The 24,521-nt window shown below is 44.0% G+C and overlaps 1 protein-coding gene and 1 long non-coding RNA gene across 6 annotated transcripts in view; one reads left to right on the top strand and one right to left on the bottom strand.

The window, feature by feature from the left end:
- Nucleotides 1-133: 133 nt before the first annotated feature.
- Nucleotides 134-1,967, top strand: LOC109616174. The gene is made up of 2 exons (XR_002197263.2): nucleotides 134-181; nucleotides 1,483-1,967. It is a non-coding gene; the product is annotated as an uncharacterized LOC109616174 (long non-coding RNA).
- A 91-nt stretch (nucleotides 1,968-2,058) lies between these two features.
- The window catches only part of myo7aa (myosin VIIAa), a 35,811-nt gene continuing 13,348 nt past the window's right edge, over nucleotides 2,059-24,521 (bottom strand). For 4 of the 5 annotated variants that reach the window (XM_029120689.2, XM_029120693.2, XM_034291693.1 and 1 more), the window contains 42 exons: nucleotides 24,093-24,206; nucleotides 23,834-23,987; nucleotides 23,594-23,670; nucleotides 23,248-23,367; nucleotides 22,992-23,134; nucleotides 21,601-21,811; nucleotides 20,027-20,162; nucleotides 19,639-19,745; nucleotides 18,701-18,838; nucleotides 18,167-18,325; nucleotides 17,955-18,047; nucleotides 17,260-17,354; nucleotides 17,090-17,174; nucleotides 16,781-16,999; nucleotides 16,534-16,617; nucleotides 16,232-16,465; nucleotides 15,941-16,144; nucleotides 15,488-15,664; nucleotides 15,024-15,113; nucleotides 14,397-14,524; nucleotides 13,893-14,019; nucleotides 13,621-13,740; nucleotides 13,137-13,310; nucleotides 12,809-13,036; nucleotides 12,326-12,493; nucleotides 11,941-12,058; nucleotides 11,683-11,809; nucleotides 10,952-11,121; nucleotides 10,682-10,872; nucleotides 10,340-10,467; nucleotides 9,421-9,578; nucleotides 9,163-9,316; nucleotides 8,920-9,075; nucleotides 7,803-7,908; nucleotides 7,586-7,699; nucleotides 7,384-7,471; nucleotides 7,113-7,219; nucleotides 5,330-5,515; nucleotides 4,981-5,097; nucleotides 4,774-4,857; nucleotides 4,489-4,608; nucleotides 2,059-4,158 (listed from right to left, as the gene is read on the bottom strand). In XM_029120689.2, the coding sequence (XP_028976522.1) occupies nucleotides 4,066-4,158; nucleotides 4,489-4,608; nucleotides 4,774-4,857; nucleotides 4,981-5,097; nucleotides 5,330-5,515; nucleotides 7,113-7,219; nucleotides 7,384-7,471; nucleotides 7,586-7,699; nucleotides 7,803-7,908; nucleotides 8,920-9,075; nucleotides 9,163-9,316; nucleotides 9,421-9,578; nucleotides 10,340-10,467; nucleotides 10,682-10,872; nucleotides 10,952-11,121; nucleotides 11,683-11,809; nucleotides 11,941-12,058; nucleotides 12,326-12,493; nucleotides 12,809-13,036; nucleotides 13,137-13,310; nucleotides 13,621-13,740; nucleotides 13,893-14,019; nucleotides 14,397-14,524; nucleotides 15,024-15,113; nucleotides 15,488-15,664; nucleotides 15,941-16,144; nucleotides 16,232-16,465; nucleotides 16,534-16,617; nucleotides 16,781-16,999; nucleotides 17,090-17,174; nucleotides 17,260-17,354; nucleotides 17,955-18,047; nucleotides 18,167-18,325; nucleotides 18,701-18,838; nucleotides 19,639-19,745; nucleotides 20,027-20,162; nucleotides 21,601-21,811; nucleotides 22,992-23,134; nucleotides 23,248-23,367; nucleotides 23,594-23,670; nucleotides 23,834-23,987; nucleotides 24,093-24,206 (5,802 nt within the window). In that variant the 3' untranslated portion in view covers nucleotides 2,059-4,065. The remainder of the gene's footprint in view (nucleotides 4,159-4,488; nucleotides 4,609-4,773; nucleotides 4,858-4,980; nucleotides 5,098-5,329; nucleotides 5,516-7,112; nucleotides 7,220-7,383; nucleotides 7,472-7,585; nucleotides 7,700-7,802; nucleotides 7,909-8,919; nucleotides 9,076-9,162; nucleotides 9,317-9,420; nucleotides 9,579-10,339; nucleotides 10,468-10,681; nucleotides 10,873-10,951; nucleotides 11,122-11,682; nucleotides 11,810-11,940; nucleotides 12,059-12,325; nucleotides 12,494-12,808; nucleotides 13,037-13,136; nucleotides 13,311-13,620; nucleotides 13,741-13,892; nucleotides 14,020-14,396; nucleotides 14,525-15,023; nucleotides 15,114-15,487; nucleotides 15,665-15,940; nucleotides 16,145-16,231; nucleotides 16,466-16,533; nucleotides 16,618-16,780; nucleotides 17,000-17,089; nucleotides 17,175-17,259; nucleotides 17,355-17,954; nucleotides 18,048-18,166; nucleotides 18,326-18,700; nucleotides 18,839-19,638; nucleotides 19,746-20,026; nucleotides 20,163-21,600; nucleotides 21,812-22,991; nucleotides 23,135-23,247; nucleotides 23,368-23,593; nucleotides 23,671-23,833; nucleotides 23,988-24,092; nucleotides 24,207-24,521) is intronic. The other variant, XM_034291694.1, reaches the window with a different exon arrangement.

The following is a 24,521-nucleotide window of genomic DNA, read 5'->3' as shown; positions in this document are numbered from 1 at the left end:
AAAACATCCCCCACACCATTACACCACCACCACCAGCCTGCACAGTGGTAACAAGGTATGATGGATCCATGTTCTCATTCTGTTTACGCCAAATTCTGACTCTACCATCTGAATGTCTCAACAGAAATCAAGACTCATCAGACCAGGCAACATTCTTCCAGTCTTCAACTGTCCAATTTTGGTGAGCTCGTGCAAATTGTAGCCTCTTTTTCCTATTTGTAGTGGAGATGAGTGGTACCCGGTGGGGTCTTCTGCTGTTGTAGCCCATCTGCCTGAAGGTTGTGCGTGTTGTTGCTTCACAAATGCTTTGCTGCATACCTTGGTTGTAACGAGTGGTTATTTCAGTCAAAGATGCTCTTCAATCAGCTTGAATCAGTCGGCCCATTCTCTTCTGACCTCTAGCAACAACAAGGCATTTTTGCCCACAGGACTGCCGCATACTGGATGTTTTTCCCTTTTCACACCATTCTTTGTAAACCCTAGAAATGGTTGTGCGTGAAAATCCCAGAAACTGAGCAGATTGTGAAATACTCAGACTGGCCCGTCTGGTACCAACAACCATGCCACGCTCAAAATTGCTTAAATCACCTTTCTTTCCCATTCTGACATTCAGTTTGGAGTTCAGGAGATTGTCTTGACCAGGACCACACTCTTAAATGCATTGAAGCAACTGCCATGTGATTGATTGATTAGATAATTGCATTAATGAGAAATTGAACAGGTGTTCCTAATAATCCTTTAGGTGAGTGTAATTACCTGACGCCTTTTAGAACCCTCCAATACATTTTGGAATCCTTCCAAGACATTCTGGAGCCCTCCAAAGACATTCTAGAACAAGGGTTTCCATGTTCCTTTCTGTGGTCCTCTCATGCCAAATCATGTCCAACTTTGTGTAAAATGGGATTTGATTATTTTTTTTCTTAGGGTGGTTGCTAAAACATGCCAAATTCTGAATGTTTTCTCTGTTGCAACGCTGGTTGATTCATTTTATTTTAACTAGTAGAGTTTGAAGACGACAAGGATGTTTCATAAGTGCTTGCTTGCTTTGTGCAAGGTATAACTCGCTCTCCAAGGACAACAATTTTTTACGGTCAATTAGATACATTCTTTTTGCAGTTGCTAGTTAGCTAGCTTGTTAACTATTGTAGCTCAGTAGTAAACTGTTATGACTAACTTTCTGCTTGTTGCTTGCATTTTAATGGCATCTTTCAAGGACATTTTCTTTTATCTTTCTACATTGATTATGACAGGAGATTATACATAGGATACAGAAAAATGGGGTCCATGGCCAAAACGACAACAGCAACCGACTAAACATTTGGTCCAACAGATCTGTGGAATATGTGGGTTTAATGCAATGTAATATTATTAATCCATTTTTGTAATCTAAGCTTTAAAACTGCTAAGTTTTTTCTTTGCCTGATGGCAAAATGTGTGTAACTAGCTTTAAAGCAGCAACAAAAAATATGTTTTCACCCCTAGGTTGGAAGCTGCTGTTCTACAAATCTTCCAAGATATTTCTAAAACATTCTGGAACTACAGGAAATTCTAAAACTTACCAAGACTAAAAACAGACATTGCCTGTATGTTCACAGAATGTTCATAATAAACCAAAAACATTTGGCACATCAGTAACCTAAGGATGAGAGGTCAAAAGATTATATTTCATTGATGGAACATGCTGTCTTGCTTTCATTTTACTAGACTGCTAGGCTATGCATACTGAAAAAATATACCACTTTTTCGTAAATCTAAACCTATATTTGGTTCTACCAATGATTAACACTGATGAAAAACACTATTGTTGGTAAATGGCAAAAGGATATTTATGGTCATTTTCTTTTTAACAGGACGACGACTTGGTTTTCATGTCAAGTTATAAGAGCCTACTCAATGTTATTATCGTACTGTAACTCTTCTCTGACTGTAAATGCGATTATCTGATATTAAAATATTTGAAGGATTCAGTTGGTTGGTGTTGTAGCAATTGATTTACCCACTATATCGTATAACTAAACTTCTGTTACTCCATTTGAATGAAAACATCTACCCAACATGTTCATCCAATTACATTTATTGTTTTTACAAAAACAAACATCTACTGTAGACCGGGATTTAGTCTAAGCTCTGTATTGGACATGTCTTTTAAAAGCCAAGTTACAAGATCACATTCAAGGCATAGACTGCTCTATTAGAGATCACCTTTAAATGTCAGTCACATAACAGGGGAGTTTTGGATTGAATCCTGGCCTTCATTGGAGGTGCAGGGGAGGGCTGATGTAAGAACTACACATTTAGCTATAATCCTCTATCCAGACCATAGAGTTACATGGGTGTAATAAACTTGTAATAAGTGTGCGTCCTATTCCGTATAATCTGCATTATTGTGTGCCCAGAGCCCAAAGGAAGTTTGGAGAAGTTAGAAGGCGCACTTTTCTGTTTTTGAAAGGAGCTAAATAGAAGTTCCTAAATGCTTCCAGACAATTGCGGTAAACTAATGATATGTTACCTAAAACCTTTTTCATACTACAGAGCGATAAACATGTTATGAATGAGTTTGTCTCACTGGGAAAGTAAACAAGACTTAATTACGTCAATCCCTCAAATATCTTTAAAGTCAACTGTAGTGTCTCCAGACTCCTAATACAAATCACATTTTCCATACATAACACTTAAAAAATAAGTACCAAATATTTTACACAAAAACAAACAAATTCAGCTGCAGTCACAGGGGCTAGTTAGTCCTGGAGGGTATTTGTTATGGTCTCAAGGTTTTCTTTGAAATGTGTCTTAGACCAGGAGTAACAGATAGTAACATGAGCATTCTCATTGAACAACACAATGGTAACACACAGAGGACGCTTAGACTATCCAAAAAGTAACAGAATGTTTTCTAGGTCAAATCCCAGAATGGGCAAGATTCAAATTCTATCCCTGAGCAAGGGATTAACCCGAATTGCTCCAGTGCTGCTTTTTGTCGCAGCTACATGAAATCAATGCTTCAATCAGTTATTTGCATGCCAAGTTTGGTCAAGGCATGGTCCTAGTCAGAGTTGTAGGGAGTTTTGCAACCTTTGTTGTGGTGTGATGAAGGCCATTGGTGAGTTTAACACTAGCTTGATAGAGCTACAGTAAAAAGCTGCCAAATACCAACAGATAATGGTAATTTCTGGTTAAACTAACATAAAAAATATACCAGGTAGACAACATTACAATGTTATGTTTCATTGAGTAAAAACATCCGGGCATGTGCATTTTGTGCTTGGTTTTTCTACACAGAATGTCAATTTTATACAAGCTTTGCATACATGTGTAGGCTGGGAGTAGAGTAGCCTTAATTCTGGTGATAAGTGACACAAAATAAACACAATAATAAAAATAAACATGAAACGTCAGGCCAGACCTGTAGTAATCCGTGGCATAGACTACTTTGCTGGTTGCGAAACCCAGACACCTGGCTCAATAGACATTTAAGATGATATAGTTAAGGCTTTAAATAAAACTACATTTAAAAAAACATTGTGTAATACCATGCACACTTCTGTCATTACCAGACACGGAATAAAACGATAATAAAGCTTTCACTGGTTATTCTACTCAGTATGTCATCCTAATTCTTCCTTTCAGTAAATAGTTAAGAGTCTAGGCAACATAGCCAATCATGTGTCTCCCTTCATGCTGTCCATCCAGTGATGGGTAAATAACAAACATCTCCTTGGTAACAGACACTTCTGTCTGAATGCAATGTTCCAAAAATATCAATTTGCAACTGTGTGTGTTTGTATATAGCAACTCTGGAATGGTTGAGTGAGAGCAACAGGAAGTGAAGGATATTTAACAGGACGGTTCTTAGAGGTAGTCGTCTTCACTGGAGGGCTCGTCATCAGGATCATTGCTAGGGTTGTTGCTAAGGTCGTTGCTGAGGGCATAGCTGGAGGTGGTGCTGGAAGAGGGGCTCCGGCTCATCCTCCACATCTGGTTAGAGAAGTTCCGCCCCCAGCTGCAGGGCTGCCCAACAGGGCGCAATATTCGAATGAGCTCTGCAGCCTCTTGCCAATAGGAAGTTCACTTGCTGTGGCCCCGCCCAGTTCTCTGTTTACTCATGGTGGTCAACATCTGACTGATGTAGGAGGTCAGAAGGTCATCCATCTTATAGCCCTAAAAACACACAATTCTTAGAAGGGTTTTCATCACATTCATTTGTGTCTGCGTGTGTGTTTGTCATCCACATTTATGTGTGCATAGAAAGACCTGGTCGCCACAAGGTTTTCCATTTGGTCCCCAGCAGGGAAAATATGATATCAGACTTATGGTTAGGGGGAAATGCACAATAGGACGTAGTGTTAGAATTGGTGTTAAGTTTAGGTTTAGGAATAATGGGTTAAGTGGATGGTTAGGTGTTGTTAGGTTATGATTAGGGTCAGGTCTCATATTCCCACAAGGATAGAAAGACAACCGTGTGTGTGTCTGTGCAGGCGTGTGTCTCACCAGCGATGTCTCACACAGCAGCTTGCTACCCCGGACAAGGTTGCCAATGGTGATGTGGAAGTAGGTGTTTCCACTGCTCCAGTTAGAGATCTTAGTGAATGGGTGGGTGGTTAGGATGTCCTGTAGTTGAGGCAAACACACACAAACACATAGGCACATGGCATGTTAGTGAAATACCAGGTAACACATGTAAAGGTGTGCGCTGAGAGAAAGAGATTATACATCCAGTAACATACAAGGAAGAGTCCCCTTGACCATGAAGAAAATCCATGTCTACACACCCACCTTGTTCTTGGGGTCTATCAGGCTGACTCCATGCTTGTTAATGGCAATCAGCAGGATCTCTGGGAAGTTGGGCTCTGTGGTTTGCTAAACAGAGAGAATATCAAACTGACTGAGAGACAGTCAGGAAGCCAGACAGAGAGACAGACCGGCAGACAGACGTGACACTAAGGTGAGATTGAGAATGACATCACTGAGGGCTGTGGTTACCTTGACCTCAAAGAAGGCAGATCCAAATGTGGGCCATTTGTAGATGATCTTCAGGAACTGGAGTTTGGCCTCCTCTCTGGATTTACCAGCCTGTTTATTGAAATACGCTACTATAGACTAGACACACACACACACACACATATATATATATATATATATACATATATATATAGACACAAAGGAAAGGATACACAAACGAAAACAAAGAAAAATAAGTTATTACACAGTTGATTCATTCACAGGAAAGAGAGTCAGTCATGAGAAAGACAGCCAATAAGAACATATAATAAAGCCAGAGCAGCCAATCAGAGAGAGGTAGGGAGGAGAGGTCGGATGAGTCTCGTCTAACCCGTTTCCAGTCATCTAGGGAGAGCTGGCGAATCAGGTCCTGTGGTACCAGCTCCCGGAGCATCTTCGGTATGGACGGGAAGTGGGACTTGTCATCTTCATACTTCACTCTGTAGATCAGCGCCCCCAACTGGAACACCTCTTCACGACTGCACTTATGGTAGCCACGGAGATACTTAGGCAGCTCCTACAGTGGCAACCAATGGTCAGAGGTTATTGGTTAGTAGTGAACAGTATCTGGAATGTGAACATATCCAGGGCTTGAATCTTGAAAGGTTAAAACGTAACCTGTTACCAACCATCAACTGGGGAAAATTGGAAGAAAAAATAACAAATGGCTTTGCTTGCGTAAATGAATCCATTTGATGAATTACCACAACAAATCACTCACCAGTGACAATGCAACAGAGATAAGACAGATAGTATGTTGCTATTACGATCTGGACACATTATGAAGTCAAAATAAGATATTATTGTTGAGTATGACTATTATAGCAACAACTATTATCATTGTGTTTGAAAAAGACACTGGGATGGTCCTTAATGCAAAATGTGTGTCACAAAGTTGATCAGATGGGACTCAATAGTATTTATCCCATGCTTTGTTAACAATGGGTGTTGATTTGGGCTTACCTATGGGCCCTTGTTCTAAAGGTTATAATTTATATAAATAAAAGACAGTATATAAAATTACAAAATTAACGAAAGAAACACAGAAATAAATCCCCAGCCACACCCGCTGAGCCTTATTTGTTTGCCAAGTGCTTTTTGTCACCGTCAATGTTTGGGGTTTTTCAATAATAAAACATCTGGGATTATATACATAAGTAGGGGTAGGATTGAATTTGTAACAAACTGTACCAGTAGCATTGTAAGTGAACCTTGTGCATGTGTGTGCAGCATACACATGTTCATGTTCTGTATTAAGGTGCGTGTGGAGTGTGGGCAAAGTCTAGTGTGTGTGCACATATTCTACAACCCTAACCCAGGTTCTAAAAGAAACATTTGAAAACCATTTTATTGGAGGTAGAAAGTTCTGATGGTTCCATTCTGGAGGTACTTATACCACACGCCAGGCCTTCCATAGGCGTGTTCACACTGTACCTTAGCCTAGGGCTAAGAGCCTCCTAAGTTCCGGGCTAAGCAAGTGTTCACACATGCATATTTTGAAGTGGGCTAGCACCACCCTTTGCCTAGGGCTAGCTGGCCATACTCTGGAGCAGGGTTAGCACTGACTTTTCAGGTCTAGCCCCAGAAACATGGTGACAAAATAACCAGTGTGAAACTGGGTCAAGAACAAACCCAGAGAACGTTTTTTATCCAACCACAAAACCTAACATTTCACCTAATTTACGTAAGCCCGTGACGTGCGCCGTTATCATCATTCCGTCTGTTTGGTCCTTTCACTCTGCAAGCGTTTGTCGTTTCATTATACCTGCTAAATCTTAGCTAAGTAGTACAAAAAACCTTTTTCTCTTCCTTTGCGTAGTTTAAACAAAGTTGTCCAAGCAAATACCAATAGGGTGGGCATCTTGATCAAGCGATATCATGAAGTCGTTAACTGAATCATCATAGCGTAACATTGATCGCGAGTCAATGATGTAGGTTACTGTAACATTATTCACATGCCAGAGAGAACATAACATTTGTAGCTTATCATAGAATGTAAAACTGTAATGTGTTGTGTTTGTCCTTTAGCCCAGGGCTAAGGAATACATCCCATCAGGGCTGGGTATGTAAATGAACTTTCAATGACGGAAAGATAACACTAAATAAAGACACACCTGGTAGTAGTGGAAGATGGAGTCAGCGAAGGAATCTTTCCCAGGAACAGTGTTGGTCCATAACTTCTTCATGAAGAACACTTGGTAGGTCAGAGATGGTACAATACCTGCAAACAAACAGACACACATATATACAAGTTAACACATACAATAGAGGATAATCAAGGGATTGTTCACATCAAAGAGATTCACCTAAGATTCATATCAAAGAGATTCACCTAAGATTCATATCAAAGAGTTCACCTTAACTGATACATTTTATTTAGCATACCATCTTTAGCAGGTCGAGCTTTCTTGATCCAGTCAGTGAGGTGTCTGACAAAGTCAAAGAAGAAGTCTCCCTCAGGTACACTGATCACCTATAACACACCCACACACAAACAAGGGGGAGTTAGAGTGCATGTGTATCTGTGTACATAGTGTGTGTTGGGTGTGTTCATTCTGTATGATGTGTTTGTCTGTGTGTGCATCACCTTGTCAGAGATCTTGACAAACAGGCTGAATCCTTCAGGTGATTTCAGCAGTAAGCGAGTAGAGATAGCCAGGCAGAAGTCTTTAGCTTTGGTACTAGACTCCACCTCGAATGCCTGTCAATCACACAAAGCAGCCAATCACATCATAGTAAACACCTGTCAATCCGAAAACATGAAAAGATAGTTTGTGTTTGGGTATGCACACGTATGTGAATACCTCATCGGTGTCATCAGGGAAGTAGACCTTGTGGAAGATCTGGGTGGTCTTATGTTGGATGGCCTCCACCTCCACCAGGTGGGGAGGGTACTTCCTGGAGCCATTACTGTCACCATGACAACACCATCAATAACAAGCATAACATAGATGAAGAGCAGGATCATCAACAAAGGGTTTGTGTTGATGTGTCAGGTGAGTGTGGCCATGTTATTTTATCTTGTATGTACCTATGTAAGCATATATGTTTTATTTCTATAATGTATGTTCGTAGATGGTGTATAGCTAGGTCCGAAAATAATTGGACACTGACACAAGTTATGTATTTTTAGCTGTGTACCAAAATATATTAAAGTTACAGTTAGATAATGGATATGGGCTTAACGTGCAGTCTCTCAGCTTTAATTTGAGGGTATTCACATTCAAATTGAAGGAAGGGTTTAGGAATTATAGCTTTTTAATATGCAGCCCCTCTTTTTCAAGGGACCAAAAGTAATTGGACAATTGACTAAAAAGCTGTTTCATGGACAGGTGTGGGCTATTCCTTTGTTATTTCTTCATCAATTAACCAGGTTAAAATGTCTGGAGTTGATTCCAGGTGTGGCATTCATATTTGGAAGCTGTTGATGTGAACCCGCAACATTCGGTCAAAGGAGCTCTCAATGCAAGTGAAACTGGCCATCCATAGGTTGCAAAACAAAATCTTAAGGCAGAAAGATCCACAAACAATGAAGACAGCTGCAGTAAAGGCCTGGCAAAGCATCACAAAGGAGGAAACCCAATGTTTGGTGATGTCCCTGCGTTCCAGACTTTAAGCAGTCATTGCCTGAGAAGAATTCTTGAATAAGTATAAAAAATTTAAATTCTATTTATGATTATGTTAATTTGTCCAATTACATTTGAGCCCCTGAAATAAAGGGATTGTGTATACAAATGGTTGCAATTCCTAAACGTTTCCTACAATATTTTTGTTCAACCCCTTGAATTAAAGCTGAAAGTCTGCACTTCAATTACATCTTGGTTGTTTCATTTCAAATCCATTGTGGTGGCCTACAGAGCCAGAATGATGAAAATTGTGTCAGTGTCCAAATATTTCCAGACCTAACTGTATGCGTGTTACCGTAAGGCCTTCTGAAGTCGTGTCATGCAGTCTGGAGCCAGAGGGTGCTGTTTCTTAGACTGGAGGAAGCGTTGGACGTGAGGCAGCAGCATGTTACTGGGAGAAAACAGACCAGTACACAGCCACAGCAGCTCCCATCCCTTCTCCTCACTGTACCTGCACACACACACTCATGGTGGTCAGGACACAGAAGTGTGTGGTGTGTTTGTGTGTGTGTGTGTACTTGGATGTGGGTGTTCTTACTTGACGTGGTTGTCTGTAAGTTGTTTGAGTATCTGACAGAAAATCTCATCTTTTAGAGGTTCAGCCTTCAGGGCCCCTTCAAAAATCTGGTCAGTCAACTCGTTGACAGAACGCGTTCGTTTAGACGGGTAATCCCCCATATACTTCATCATAGGTGGCACAGTCAAGGAGTTTACCTCACTCACACACACACACACACACAGACAAACACACACACACACACACACAGACACACAAAAACACACACGTAAAGGATATCTATGAAGGCCATACAGGCGTCCTGTGACAGGTCTTCATGGCTGAGGACCTTCTTCAGTAGGGGCTGTTTGATGGGCTCCCTGGTGCAGCTCCACAGTGAGGACTTCCCCCTGTTCTTAGTGATCATCACCCTGCTCAGAGTGTGTTTGGGAGGAGGTCTGAAGAGAGGAAGGGATGGAGAGAGGCAGGAGAAGAGAGAGATAAAGAGATAAAAGATAGAAACAAATAGAAGGTAGAGAAGGGAAGCAGGAGGAATGAAAGAAGTAACAACAAGTGTAGTTCGGGGAATAGACCAGGAGGTTTTTCTCTCTCTAGATGCAGAAAGCCTTCAACAAGCTTCAACCTCTTTAATATTTAAGGGCAGTCTTGAAGCAGTTTGGTATACCCAACCTTTTAATAATGTTTCAATCATGCTTTCATTGCACAGCAAGGTGACAAGTGGACCAGTGGTTAAAGCGTCTGAGTAATCAAAAGTGGCTCGATTCCCAGAGCCAGAAAGGCAAACCATATTTTGTTCTATCCCCGGGCAAGACAATTAACTCTAATGGCTTCTTTGTTCTTCAGTCTGTCCCCCAGTCTGTACTCCAGTCCGTCCCTCAATCTGTCCCTCAGTCTGGTCTTCAGACATTTCTTAAGACTCATTTGTTACCCATTGTCCAAAATATATGAGACATTTTGTTCAACATCTGTTTACAGAATAAACTGGAATAAATCTATTTTGTTACCATTGAATAAAGCCAAATGTAGCAATCTAGTTCTTCTAGAGTTTCCTCTAGTTAAATGTACATGTATATAGCCAGCACTGAAAGTTTACCCCCCTCAATCAACTATAGTATTGTAAAACACTCCATCTGTATTCTTCAAATGTAAAAACAGACCTAGAAAGCTGGGCTTAGTTTTTAAATGTGTGTGTCTCTACCTGAAGTGGTCATAGCTGAACTCTTCCAATGTGTAAGGTTTAACCCTTTCCTCTCCAGAGTCTGGCAGCACCAGCTGAGATGAGCGCAGAGACTCCTGTCTCTGATCTGGTGTCATGGTAATCAGGGCCTTAAGAGAAGGAGAAAGACAGAGACAAATAGAAAGAGACAGAAAGAAATGGGAGAAAGGCAGAGGACAGAAAGAAAGAAGAAACACAAAGCAAAAAGGCACAAAGAAAATGAAGAGCAATAGATGGTCTATGATGCAGATGGAGTGTATGCAGATGTGCCCACTGCTGTCTCTTTCGTACGGTTCTGAATGTTGGCTCCTTTAGAAGCCTTACCACTATTTCAACCTGAGGTCTGGTAACAGTGGGAAGGACGTAGACTGCGTCAACGGGGAAATCTCCTTTCTGATTGGTCCGTTCATTGATCCCATGGGCCCAGCCTGAGGTCATGACCTGCTGACCTGTCTCCAGGTCCAATAGGATCAAGTCGCCTTTCTGGAATGACAGGAATGTTGACTCCTCCCCACCTATGAAGAAAAGGTACAGATACAGAATAAACGTGTGTGTGTGCGTTTGTACCTGTGTATATGTACATACTCTACTCACCAGGGTTGGTATTGTCCTGCAGAGCCACCACATATTTGGACCTGTTCCTCAGACCCTCTAGGAAGGTTACCACCAAATCTCTGATGTCCTCGGAGTTGGTCGACGTGAATGTAAACTCATCACCCTTAATGGTCGCCAGGGTGAAGCTCTGACCCTGCAGTTTGCCTCCTCTATGTACACAGAAAAAAAAGCTTGAAGATATGCTCCTACAATGAGCAGTGTAGCTACCTAGCATCTATGGAGAAGAGAGGGAGATATAAATCCTGTCTAAAAGATTAAACACAGATTCATTCTGTTAAAGGTCCAAAGGTTCTGCTAATCCAAAGGTTGAAGTATTCACCAACAAATAATTATTAACGGTTACAGGAAATATGGCTGACTTTTTGGAATGAGTGGCCTAGGGGGGAAGAAAGGAAAACATTGGCAGGTAAAAGACAAGAATAAAAAGGTTACGTTTACACGGTTAAATAAAATGGTTCTAAAGGGTTCTTCATCTCTCCCCATAGGAGAACCCTTCATAGTTCCCAGAAGAACCATTTTTGAATCCAGGTAAAACCCATTTGGGTTGCATTTAAAATCCTCAGTAGAAAATGTTCCTTATGGAAACAAAAAGGGTTCTTCTTGGAACCAAAAATGGTTTTTCAAAGAGTTATCCTATGGGGACAGCTAAAGCATTTTTCAGGTTCTAGAAAAACAATGTTAGGGTGGAATTCAAATCTCATATGTTTTACTTGCTGCTGGAGACTGCAGTGATCTCTGGGAAGGAGAGTTCCAGCAGAACCTGCTCCTGTTCATCTACAAAGTACACCCCTGTCCAGTTCACTGCAACAATTACATCGTTTTTAGGCAAACTGGGCCCTGGGTGGTAGAGAGAGAGAAAGAGACGGAGAGAAAACTGAGGTCAAGAGAAAGTGTTCATCTCCAGATACCAGGAGAGAAAAAAGGTTGTCTATATTTTGCAACACTGGTCATGGAGGTAAACTACACACCTGAAAACTTGAAGGCCTCATAGAAGCGTGAGAAGAGGAGTGGCCACTTGTAGCGAGCAAAGTCCACCACATCCTCCTTGACCTTCTGGGGGTCAAGTCTCTGCTGGGTGTAGATGCCCTGTAATGAGGACGTAATGTTCTAGTCATTCAAAAGACACTCTGCTCTAGGGCAATGCACCAAAGGTAGCACATCTAAATGTATGTATACCCTGGGCTGGACAACACTAACACTTAAAAACGTACTTCACTACTAACGGAAAAAAGCTCATACTGGTTGTTCATCCTAATCCCTGCAATTAAACTTGAAGGATCAAACATCAAAATCAGAGAGAGGAGAGAGTCAAACTCAAGGGGGAGCCAGGACAAGCCGTCCTCAGACGGGCACCTTTTTATGGGCTGCCATGATGACGTGGGCCCATTTCTCCACACTCCTGGAGGAGCTGATCTCTCGGTCAGGGATGTAGGATGGAATCAGACTGAGCAGCCTCTCTGTCAGGATCTCAGCGCCATAATCCACATAGTATTCTTGGCTGGCTAACTCTGCTAAGTCATCCTGAAGAGAAAAAGATCGATGGAGAGAGAGAGAGAGAGAGTGATAGGAGGCACAGAGAGAGAGAGAGAGAGAGGCCAAGAGTGGGAAGGCAGAGAGAGAGAAATACAGAGAATGAGAGGGCAGACAGGGACAGAAAGAGACACAGAATGAGGAAAGACAGAGCGACATAGACGGGTACAGAGAGAGAGACATAGGATTTAGGGTTAGGTCAGGGTTCTGAACCATCGTTCACAGAGGAATCCAGCCCCTGGACAAAGAGAGTTGGTTCCTGAAAACAGCGACTGGATGTAATCTCAAAGCGTTCCCAAGGCGTACCCTATCACAGCGGTACTCCCCGAACTTCACGCCCCGCACTGTCTGCTGGTAGATGAGGTTGGTGGCCACAGCGTCGTCGGCAGGGCAGTGCCAGGGGGTGAAGATCTCCTTCCTGTAGAACAGTCTCCACGGGGCATTCCTCTCCTGGGCACCCTGCTCCTTGGCATACTGCTCACACTGGGATACGGCATCCATCACGTGGTCCTTACCACTGCCTAGGGAGGACACCTAGACACACACACACACACACACACACACACACACAATGAAATCCTACACATGCGTGTGTTTTATTGAGTATGTGTATGTGCATGGGTTGGCGTGTCACCTTGTCAAACAGGGCGATGTAGAGGGAGAATCCGAAGCGGTCTCTGAGGCTGATCTTGTCTGCCAGGGCGTTGCTCAGCTCCATGGCCGTGGTGGCGGAGTCGGTCAACAGGGTCTTAGTGGTCCCGTCCATAAAGGTCACCGGCAGCATGATGGGCTTCTTGGACTTGGTGGCCTGGGGAACGTAGAGGAGGGAAAGGGGCAAGAGAAGGAGGGGTGGATAGGGGAGAGGGAGAAGGAGGAGTGGAAAGTGGAGACAGAGAAAGAGAGGTGGAGAGGGGAGAGAAAAGGAGGGGTGGAGTGGGGAGAGAGAAAGAGAGGTGGAGTGGGGAGAGAGAGAAGGAGGGGTGGAGAGGGGAGACAGAGAAAGAGAGGAGTGGGGAGGGACAAAAGGAGGGTTGTAGAGGGGAGAGGGAGAAGGAGGAGAGGTGAAGCAGGTGTGTGTGTGTGTGTGTGTGTGTGTGTATGTGTTCGTTCATGCGCACCTGCAGCTCCAGCCAAGATGGTGGCTGTGTTCGGGTTCCATTCACGAAGGTGCGTCTGAGTCTCTCCTCACAGTAGGGGGCGTAGCCAGGAGGACCGCCATGGATGTAGTTCCGCAGGTACTAGACAAGACAGGACATCATGCACTTAGAGAGGAAGGGATGTGGTTCTAGACTCATAATGGCTACGTCCCAAATGGCTCTATGGACCGCGGTCAACAGTAATGCACTACAGGGGGGTCATTTGGGTCAGCAGGGAGAGTATGGTGACCTACCTTGACAAACTTCTCAGAGGGGGCAAAACAGCCGACACACAGAGAGATGAGGATCCAGCCACGGGCGTGACTGCTCTTAGAGGGGTTCTGGTTCAGCTGTTTACAAATCTGACAGTAGATCTCATCCCTGCAGAATCCAAACATAGAACAAGCCAGACAGTGAGTTCGTTTGTTTCTGTGATCCAGGTCCAGCAACACATGTGGAAACCAGAAGTTGCCACAAATAGTAAAATAGTAAATAGTAAATCTATTTCCAGCATACAAGTTAGGTTGAGGGTAAAATGTACAATTGAGGTTGATGTTACTGTAGCATTGGTGTTACTTGCAGGTTTCGGCATTTCAGGTAAGGTTTAAGGTTAGGGTTAAGTTAAATTTAGGTTTAGTATTAGGGTTCGAGTTAGGGTTAAGGTTAGCATTAAGGGATAGGATGGATGGATTTCTGGTTTTCTAGTCCCCACAAGGATATAAAAACACGTGTGTGTGTGTGTGTGTCTGTGTGTGTACCTCAATGCAGGTCGTAATATTCCATTGCCAATGATGAAGTGGAGTTTCTCTAGGTTGGATGTGGGCCGGTCCTCCAACATGCTGTTACCATGGAGACTGTACTCTCCATCGTTCAATCGCTTGGTCACCTGACAGGAAACACATCATCATCACTAGACATTCTGTCAGACCTAAATGCTGTCCCCATTCTCCTGCACGGTGCATTTTTTTGTCCATGGCCTGTAATGCTTTGCTCCAGTCATCTGAATCAAAAGGAAATAGTGGCCATGTGGGATGTTTTCAAAGTGCCTAGGCACTAAGGATAATTTCGTCATTCTTTCATTTCAGTCATTTAGCTAATTCTGATAGCCAAACTACTAACATTAACTTGAATCATTTAGCTGTCACTCTTATCCAGAGCCTTATATTCACTACTGATTGCATACATTTAGTATTTGACAGTTGTTTTTGTCATGGGAAAAGAGAAGCATGCCAAGTATAAAGTGACGAATGATTAGGTTCAGTTTATTTAGATTATCTTCATTGGATTTTAATATTTTCCAGAAGGTGTATTTCAGAATGTTTTTCTCCTCTCTTCTTTCCTTTTTCCTCCTCATCTCTCTCTCCACCTCTTCTTCCATCTCTTACCTCCTCAGTGATCTTGGACTTCTTCTTCAAAGTGAGCGACACTAGTTTGTGTCGGACACTGTTCTTCTTGTTGCTGTCTGAATTAGAGTTCTGTAAGAAAGTGGTTACAGCTTGACACAGCTTAGTAATCAACTACAAAATAGCATCTAATAAGAACAAGTTTACTACCATAGTACTACTACCACTCTATTATCCTAATAATACTTCTACTATTAAACTACTTAAGTACTTCTACCGTTGTACTATTACGCTACTGAACCATTACTACTAATACGGCTACTAGTACAACAATTACTACCTATAGTGTAATATCATACTACTGAACTAATACTAATGCTACTACTTTTACTACAACTGTACTAATATACTAATTTACTACTACTACTACTACTACTACTACTACTCCCAACCCAATGACTCTCCTCTCTCTCTCCCCGTCTGTCTCTCTCCATTTCCCCTCTCACCTCTCCCTCCCCCTGCAGGGCCTGTAGCTCTCTCTTGTAGGTCTTCTTTCCCAGCGTCTCATAGATCTTGGTCATGACAGGGATCTTCTCTGATCCGTCAGTGATGGCTGTGTGGTACTTGGGTTCCGGGAGATCTCCCATGAACCTCAGCACCGTAATCCACACGGCCAACGCCGCCTGGAGGGAGCCAAACCAAATGTCTCTCTCAGAACTTCCCCAAACGTCACTAATCTTCTCAAAATTCTACCAGTAAGATTCATGATTTCGTCGCTTATTGCTTCCAGGAATCGAAAATGATTTAAGAAAACTGGGTCAAAAAGTGACAATACCAAAGCATGTGCTTTTTGTGATGATAGGAAGTCTAATAAAGATCATGAAACAAATTCTAATGAGGTCAAGGGTTAGGGTTTGAGGGTTTAGGGTTGGGGGAGTGGGAGTGGCCAGTTGACCCACCAGCTGGTCCCCCTCGTCATCATGGAACAGCAGCGGTTGTTTGAGGGGCCGTCTGACGTAAGTGTGGGTGGTACTGCCCTGGAAGTATGTGGCAGCAAACTTGGCAAACGTATACTCTGAAAGGTCATCCTCCTCATCCTCAGGGAGAGGAAGAACATCGTCTAGATCCTCCTCCTCCAACTCCTTCTGGACTCGCTCCAAATCCTACATGCCCACACAGACACACACTCTGTCAATGAATGACTTGATGGCAGCACAGATGGCAACGCAGGCGGACTGTGGCAGCCTCACCTCAAACCCAGCTGGCGGCGCCCCCTCCTGACCAGGCAAGGAGTGAGTTGTCCCCAGGAAACCAAACATCTTGTCAACCATGTCAGAATCGTTCACTGGCTCATGTCTGGCTTTCTCCATCTGCTCCACCATCTCTTTCTTCCTCCGCGCCTCTTCCCTCTCTCTCTTCTCTCTCTCAGCGTCCTCCTTTGCTAGCTGGGCCAGTCTCTCCTGGTGCTTACGCTCTGCTTCCACCTATACATTACTGGGTGTTAGTACGAGTGTGTGTGTGTGTGTGTGTTTATGTTATGTGTGTCCCAGACCTTAGCTTTCTTCGCACTCATCTGGTTCCTCAGTTTCTCTTCTTCAGCCAAACGCAGCTTCTCTGCCTCCAACCTCCTCCGATACTGGGGGAGGGTTGAGAGAGAGGAAGATGGAGGGAGACGGCAAAGATTGAGAGAAAGAATGAGGGGGAGAGGGAGAGAGAGAAAAGATAGAGAGAGAAGGTTCAGGATTAAAACGAGAGTGAGGAAGAGGGACAGAGGCTTCCTGTCTGACTGTCTGTGTCACCTCTCCCTTCAGCCTCTTGTAGAGCCGTCGTGCTATCATGCCCCGTGTGTGTGCCTGGATGGTGATGACGGCCCAAAGACGGTGCCGGAAGGCCCGGCGGACCAGACATCCTCTACACCTGGCCTGCAAACCTGTCACCCTCTGCCTGGCCACATGATACGACACGTACAGCCTCCTGGAGCGGTACAGTGCCTGCAGCCTGGAGAAACCGGCCCGCATCTGGGGAGGAGACAGGGGGAGTGAGGATGGGGAGGGGAAGTGAAAGTAACTAACGGGTCAGCTGATCCAAAGGGCTAATGTAGAACTCACAGCTCCATAGTTCTTGCGACAGTGGTATCCTCGCCACCTCTTCTGGATCAACATGGCTGACTTTCTCATCTTCAGAAAGTTGGACCTGTAGAAAGGAATTGGCGCAATTGTCCTGTCAATCGTGTTTCTCTGCTACCTCCCTCTTTCGGTTGCTATGACCACGGCCTCACCTGTCCTTGAAGCCCCGTACAACCTTCTGAATGAGGATGACCTTGTCAGTGATAGCCTTGTCTCTTTCTATCTCCAACAGCATGTCGTGGTGGTCCTATGAATACACACATATACGCCACAAATGATGATCAACAGCTTCCAAACTGAGATTCTAAAGACCCCGAATGATGTTCATGACATCTCTGTCATCTGTCCATGCCTTTGATCTGTTTGTTTCCTGTAGAGGAAGTGTGGGTGCTGACCTCGCTGTCCTGACCTCATCTTACTGATTTACTTCCTATTTCACGTCCTCTCAAACCAGCTGGTCACTCTGATAAGGCCCCTGCCATTGTAACCCTCACCATGGTAACCAGCCCACCACTGACCCCTGACATCTTCCCCAGTGTCGTCCTTCCGTCAGCCGGGAAACAAAAACACATGCTTAACAGTCAACAGAGGCCCAGCAGGGTTCGGGTTCCCTGTTACTGAGCCGCTATAGCACATTCAGAGGCTCTGAGGGCGATACTGGGGATATGTTCAAACTCTGCCATCAAGAAGACATTTGGATTTTGAGCATTTCAGGTTCCTACCAAAGATTCCTGCTTGAAATGCTATTTGTCTTCATTATACGGCTGTGCTCTTTGATCTACAGTTCTGCACTACGTAGTGAATAGGGGGGCCATTTAGACCTCAGGCCAGGTGTGTGGCTCAGTACCTTGAGGAAAATCTTGGTCTTTCCCATCTGCCAATCATCATCTCTGCCTAGGACAGCCTCGGCTATACGCTGACAGGTCCCCCTCAGGTCCTCCTACCAACACAAAAGCACAGTAGGTGAGGGATTCTCACTGGGACATAGTGAATAGTCATTGTATCAACAGGAAATTACGAAACGTTCAGATAGCCTGGTAACTTTCCACAGTCACTCACTTGTTTGTATGCCGGTTTGACTCCGGGCATGAGGACTCGGTAGCGGTCCACAAACTCCACAAACGTATATCTGATTGGATAGCCAGCTCTGCGTATACGAATGGTCTCCATCATGCCTGAATATCTCAGCTGACGAACACACAGCTCCCTGTCAAACAGCTGGGTCAGACAACACAGATAAAGACAGCTCTCAACTCAAATGTTGGAGTGGAAAAAGTATTTTGTTGAAAGGCAAATACTGGTGATAGGAAAAAAAGATCTCTTAATATAATTTTTGTATAACTATTTCACTTCATTTCATTCATTCAATCATTGCAGTGGAGGTATAAACCAACGGACATGGAAAATGTCACTCGTCTGATTGTTGTGAGGTCTGGTGCTGTAGAATTTCATACTAAAACACAAACAAGAGTTCAGCGAGTGCTGAAAGTTTTACATTTCTCCATAAATAACACAGACAGACCTACTGACAGAGTGGCTATCCTCAGTTAGGTGGTCACACTCTGACGCACACACTCATACACATACACTCACCATGGGTTTCTTGTATTCGTTGGGTTTGATGCAGCGCACAAAGAATGGCTGACACACACTCAAAGTCCTCATCAACAGTTCCAGAGAACGCTTGAACTGACTGCTCAGAGTGGGGGAACGCTTTCTAGTCTCCGCCCCCTACACACACACACACACGGACGGACAAACACACACACCGAAATGGGTGAGTAACAATGGAATCTGCCCTTTTTCCTCAATCTCTTTCCCTAAGTTTTTACATAATTTCCTTTCTATTCATGTACAGGAAATCAGGCAAATATAGTTTATAGTGTGGCTTATATATTTTTAAAGCAGAGTCCACTACATGTACCCTTTTAAGACAAGCCGTGTCAACAAGAATAAAGGTTGTGACCAAGGCCAACCACAGTTGAAACAAAGCCATTGTTTCCCCATACCCGCTGTCTAGATATATCACTTATCACTGTGGAGATGACGAAGAGCTGGCTGAGAGAATATTCTGGCAGAGGGTCAAGGTTTCAGCAGTTGAATAGGATTCAATGCATAGAACTACAGGTGAATAAAAATTGACTGACGCACTGGACAATGATAACCAAAGACTTGATCAAATATATTATTCATATACAGAGGTATATTTTATGCTCAAACATTTTTGGTATATTCTTTCAACTGATACAATTGCTCAGAGAATGACATTTTGTTTAATAAGTAATACAAAATAATTATGAAAAGGTCAGAGGTCAATATGACTGCCATTTTTTAAATATCTTTCAATACATCACCTTGCAAGTATAATGGTACTTAGTATCCTTGTTAGTACATACTGTAGGGTCCCATTTAGGACACGACACAACCAGAACAGACACAGCCATCTGTACAGAACAGTTCCGATGCCTTCTCAGTAAAAACAGCCAATAGTTGGTGAATGTGACATCGGTGATGTCATGGTGAGGGGTTACCATGGCGACATCAGCCTGGAAGATCTGCTTGATGAACTTGTTCCTGGAGGAGTGAACCAGCTGGATGATGTCACCATGCAGTGTGTCTCTGTTCTTCTCCAAGAAACCTGTTTTGGGGGATAGCATTTAGTGGTTATTAATGCTATTAATTATTAGACATTGATTACCTTTGGTTATTGGTTATGGATGCCACTGATTATTGGTTGTAATATTGGGTTGTCTTTTTTTTCTCTTCTAACTTTCCATTATAGATGGTCATCACAAAACCCTAATAAATGCTGTGAGGCTATGAGGGTCAAAGCATGTTGGTTTTAAAACACTATAAAGCCTTTTATCATGGGTCCTCATATTGTGAAAACCAGGATGTTGGTCATCAGAGACCACATACCTCGTGTCTCGTAGTAGACCACACCAGCAAAGTGCTGGATGCCAAACTGGGTTTCATAGCTGTTCTTAGGAGGGATGTAGTTGGTGTTCAACTTGTGTTGAGAGTTCAACTTATTTAACATAGTGGTATCTGTACCCTGAGAGAGAAATTGAGAGGGAGAAAAAGAGGGGGAGGGAGAGAGAAAGAGGGGAGAGAGAGGGTGGCAAGAGGATGTGTTATGGTTAGAGGATGATCCAGCGTAGATCAGTTGGTAAAGCATGGTGTTTGCTATGGGGTGCCGAATGTAAAAGTCATCATCATCATCATCATCTTCCGCTTATCCGGGGCTGGGTCGCGGGGGCAGCAGTCTAAGTAGAGATGCCCAGACTTCCCTCTCCCCAGACACTTCCTCCAGCTCTTCCGGGGGGACACCGAGGCGTTCCCAGGCCAGCCGGGAGACATCCAGCGTGTCCTAGGTCTTCCCCGGGGTCTCCTCCTGGTGGGACGGGACCGGAACACCTTCCCAGGAAGGCATTCCGGAGGCATCCGAAACAGATGCCCAAGCCACCTCAGCTGACCCCTCTCGATGTGGAGGAGCAACGGCTCTACTCTGAGCTCCTCCCGGGTGACCGAGCTTCTCACCCTATCTCTAAGGGATCGCCCAGCCACCCTGCGGAGAAAGCTCATTTCGGCCGCCTGTATCCGGGATCTTGTCCTTTCGGTTATGACCCAAAGCTCATGACCATAGGTGAGAGTAGGAACGTAGATTGACCGGTAAATCGAGAGCTTCACCTTAACGCTCAGCTCTTTCTTCACCACGACAGACCGATACATCGACCGCATTACTGCAGAAGCTGCACCGATCCGTCTGTCAATCTCCCGTTCCATCCTTCCCTCACTCATGAACAAGAGCCCTAGATACTTAAACTCCTCCACTTGAGGAAGGCACTCTCCACCAACCTGAAGTGGGCAAGCCACCCTTTTCCAACTGAGGACCATGGCCTCGGATTTGGAGGTACTGATTCTTATCCCCACCGCTTCACACTCGGCTGCAAACTGTCCCAGTGCATGCTGAAGGTCCTGGTTTGAAGGGGCCAACATGACAACATCATCCGCAAAGAGCCGAGATGAAATCGTGTGGTCCCCAAACCTGACACCCTCTGGCCCCTGGCTGCGCCTAGAAATTCTGTCCATAAAAATTACGAACAGAACCGGCGACAAAGGGCAGCCCTGCCGGAGTCCAACATGCACTGGGAACAAGTCTGACTTACTGCCGGCAATGCGGACCAAGCTCCTGCTTCGGTCGTAGAGGGACCTGACAGCCCTTAGCAAAGGACCCAGGACCCCATATTCCCGAAGCACCCTCCACAGGATGCCGCGAGGGACACAGTCGAATGCCTTCTCCAAATCCACAAAACAAAACACAATTTTAATCCTTTTGTTCCTCACTCAAAACCTTCCTTTTCGACTTTTTTGGAAAGGAAAGAAAACATTGCAGTGGTCTCTAAATCTTTTCCAGAGCTGTATATGTTAATCTCAAAACTAGTACACTACATAGAGAATACAATGCCATTTTGGACAGACTCATGTCTCACCTTTGGGAATTTGCTCTCCTCGTCTATGAGGCTGATGATGTTCATGGGTTTGATGGCGATCATGTCCAGGGCGTCCTGGTTGTCTGTGAACTCGATGTGCTGCCAGTTAATGTGTTCCAAGTTGTACTCCTCCTGTTCCAGCTTGAATACGTGCCTCACAAAGAACTGCTGCAGGTTCTCATTGGCAAAGTTGATGCACAGCTGCTCAAAACTGTAAATGTGTTGACGCACGGACAAACGCACAACAGCCATACGCATGTGAAGAAGAATAAAAGGGTAGGTAAATGAACAAAAACTGCAGTGATCCGAAGATTGTTTCTGTCCTGTGAGTTTGTATAGGGAGGCCAGGTAATCTAGTTTGTTGGATCAAATGCATAAAACAAATACAGTTAGGCACAGAAATATTTGGACACTGACACAATTTTGGCTCTCTATGCCACCACAATGGATTTGAAATGAAACAACCGAAATAAAATAGAAATGTACACTTTCAGCTTTAATTCAAGGGGTTGAACAAAACATTTATGATCATGAGCCGTTCCAAGCCTTCGCCCTACTGTTTTTTCCCCTTCATTCTGGTGCAGGTTGATCTTAGATTAGTCTGTCCAAAGAATGCTGTTGCAGAACTGGGCTGGCTTTTTTAACAAAGTCTAATCTGGCCTTTCAATTCTTGAGGCTTATGAATGGTTTGCACCTTGTGATGAACCCTCTGCATTTGCTCTCACCTGAGGTCTTCTCTTTATTGTAGACTTGGATAATGATATGCCTACCTCCTGGAGAGTGTTCTTCACTTGACTGGATGTTGTCAAGGGGTTTTTCTTTACCGTGGAAAGGATCCTACAATCATCCACCACTGGCCTTTTTGTGTTGCAGACCTCACCAGTGCATTCTTTTTATCTCAGAATGTACCAAACTGTTGATTTGGCCACTCCTAATGTTCCTGCTATCTCTCTGATGGATTTTTCTTTTTTGCAGCCTATGAATGGCCTGTTTCACTTGCATTGAGTTCTAGGTTCACAGCTTCTAAATGCAAATGCCACAGCTGGAATCAACTCCAAACCTTTTACCTGCTTATTTGATGACGAAGTAACAAAGGAATAGCCAACAGCTGTCCATGAAACAGCTTTTGAGCCAATTGTCCAATTACTTTTGATCCCTTGAAAAATAGGGGGCTACATATTAAAAAGATGTAATTCCTAAACCCTTCCTCCAATTTGAATGGGAATACCCTCAAGTTGAGAGACGTATAGCCTGTATTCATTATTTTACTGTAACTTGAATATATTTTATTATATTTTAGACTTGTGTCAGTGTCCAATTATTTCTGGACCTAACTGTATCTCTTGGACCTTCAGTATTAAATGTCTCTTTCTCCTTTCCTGTGTATGTACCTGTTGATGGTGAAGTTCTCAAAGCCAAAGATGTCTAACAGTCCTATAGAGCGCCTGATGGCTTTGGGCTCGTTGGACGGAGGCTTGTAGATTGCTGCATTGATCTTCTCAACGATCCACACAAACAGCCGGCCATAGATACCCTGAACACACACACACGTAAATGTAACACACAACACAGAACAGGCAAGCAACATATGCCTAAGAGAGTGTGGGAAACGTGAGAATGTTGATATAGTGTGTGTGTGTGTGTTACCTTAACAAAGGCATCCCGCACATCCAGAGCCTGCTCTATACTGAGGGGAGTGGACACTGTCTCTCCTCTGGTGATCAGAGTCCTACTGGTCAGACAGTTCATCAGATCTTTACCGTCCACCTATACACACCCATACACAAACACACACACACACACACCACATATAACTGGTTAGAGACCAATCTCAGCAGGGTTGGGGTCAATACCCTTTCAATTCCCCCCAGTGTCACCCCCTATGTCCCCATACACTGTGGCTCCCTCTGTGCCCCAACCCTCCCGTGGGTGTGTGTGTGTGTACTGAAAATGCTATCAAATTTAGGGCTGGGTGTGTATCTGGGCGTGGTACCTCTAGCAGCGTAGCAGCAGTAGTCAGGTGTACACTGCGGACTACCTCACAGGCATCCAGGTTGTCATATGTACGAGCTAGGGGTTAGAGGGCAGAGGTCAGAGGGCAGAGGTCAGAGGTTTGGCATTTGTATGCATGTGTATGTATGTGTGAATACGTGTGTGTTTGTGCGTCCATGTGCGCACGTGTGCACTTGCTAGTGTGTGTGGATAAATGCGGATGTGAATGCATGCACGTTACCTTCGTAACGCAGGTTCCCCATATGTAGTATTGAGGCCAGAAGTTTGGAGATCATCCAGTTCTCCGTGTCACTGAACATCAACACCTTCATGGCTGATTGGATGTTTGAGTACTCTTTCAAATCATCACGGCCATCACAAACTGTACACTTCCCCTTCAAACGAGACGAGATTTGGTTTGATTATATATTCTCTCTATGATATTTCATCACTTAATGTTCTAGTAATGTTGTTGAAGTGTTAGCTAAGGGTTGTCCTACAATAGTAAGGTAGCTGTAGTCTGTGGCCTTCCCTAGGCCCAGTTTCATCTTCTGGTCTGAAGGCATGCCCCTCAACATGCAGTAGAAGATATGGTAGTTCCTCTCATCCTGAGCCTGCAGGGGAAGACAGGAGATGCAGGTGACACCATGACCAAAATGGTATGACTCTTAGAATGTATCACAGCCTACAGGACTGCTGCTAACTTCAGCTAGCTACCACTGTCTTTTATTGCTTAATTAGTGTATTATTCAAATTTACTGTGTAGTGATAGGGCAAACATTGTTATGTGCACCACTAGGGTTGCCACAATAAGGTGAATTGCACTCCTCCCTCTGAACACTCCTCCCTCTGAATACTTATATGTCAGCAGACCCATTAGCCCCTTCCTCCTGGATCCTTACCTGTCTCCAGACCCATTAGCCCCTCCC

Source organism: Esox lucius, chromosome 1 (genome assembly GCF_011004845.1).
Source record: "Esox lucius isolate fEsoLuc1 chromosome 1, fEsoLuc1.pri, whole genome shotgun sequence".
NCBI lineage: Eukaryota > Metazoa > Chordata > Actinopteri > Esociformes > Esocidae > Esox > Esox lucius.
Note: the sequence above shows the minus strand (reverse complement) of the source record. Positions and strands in the feature narration are given on the sequence as shown.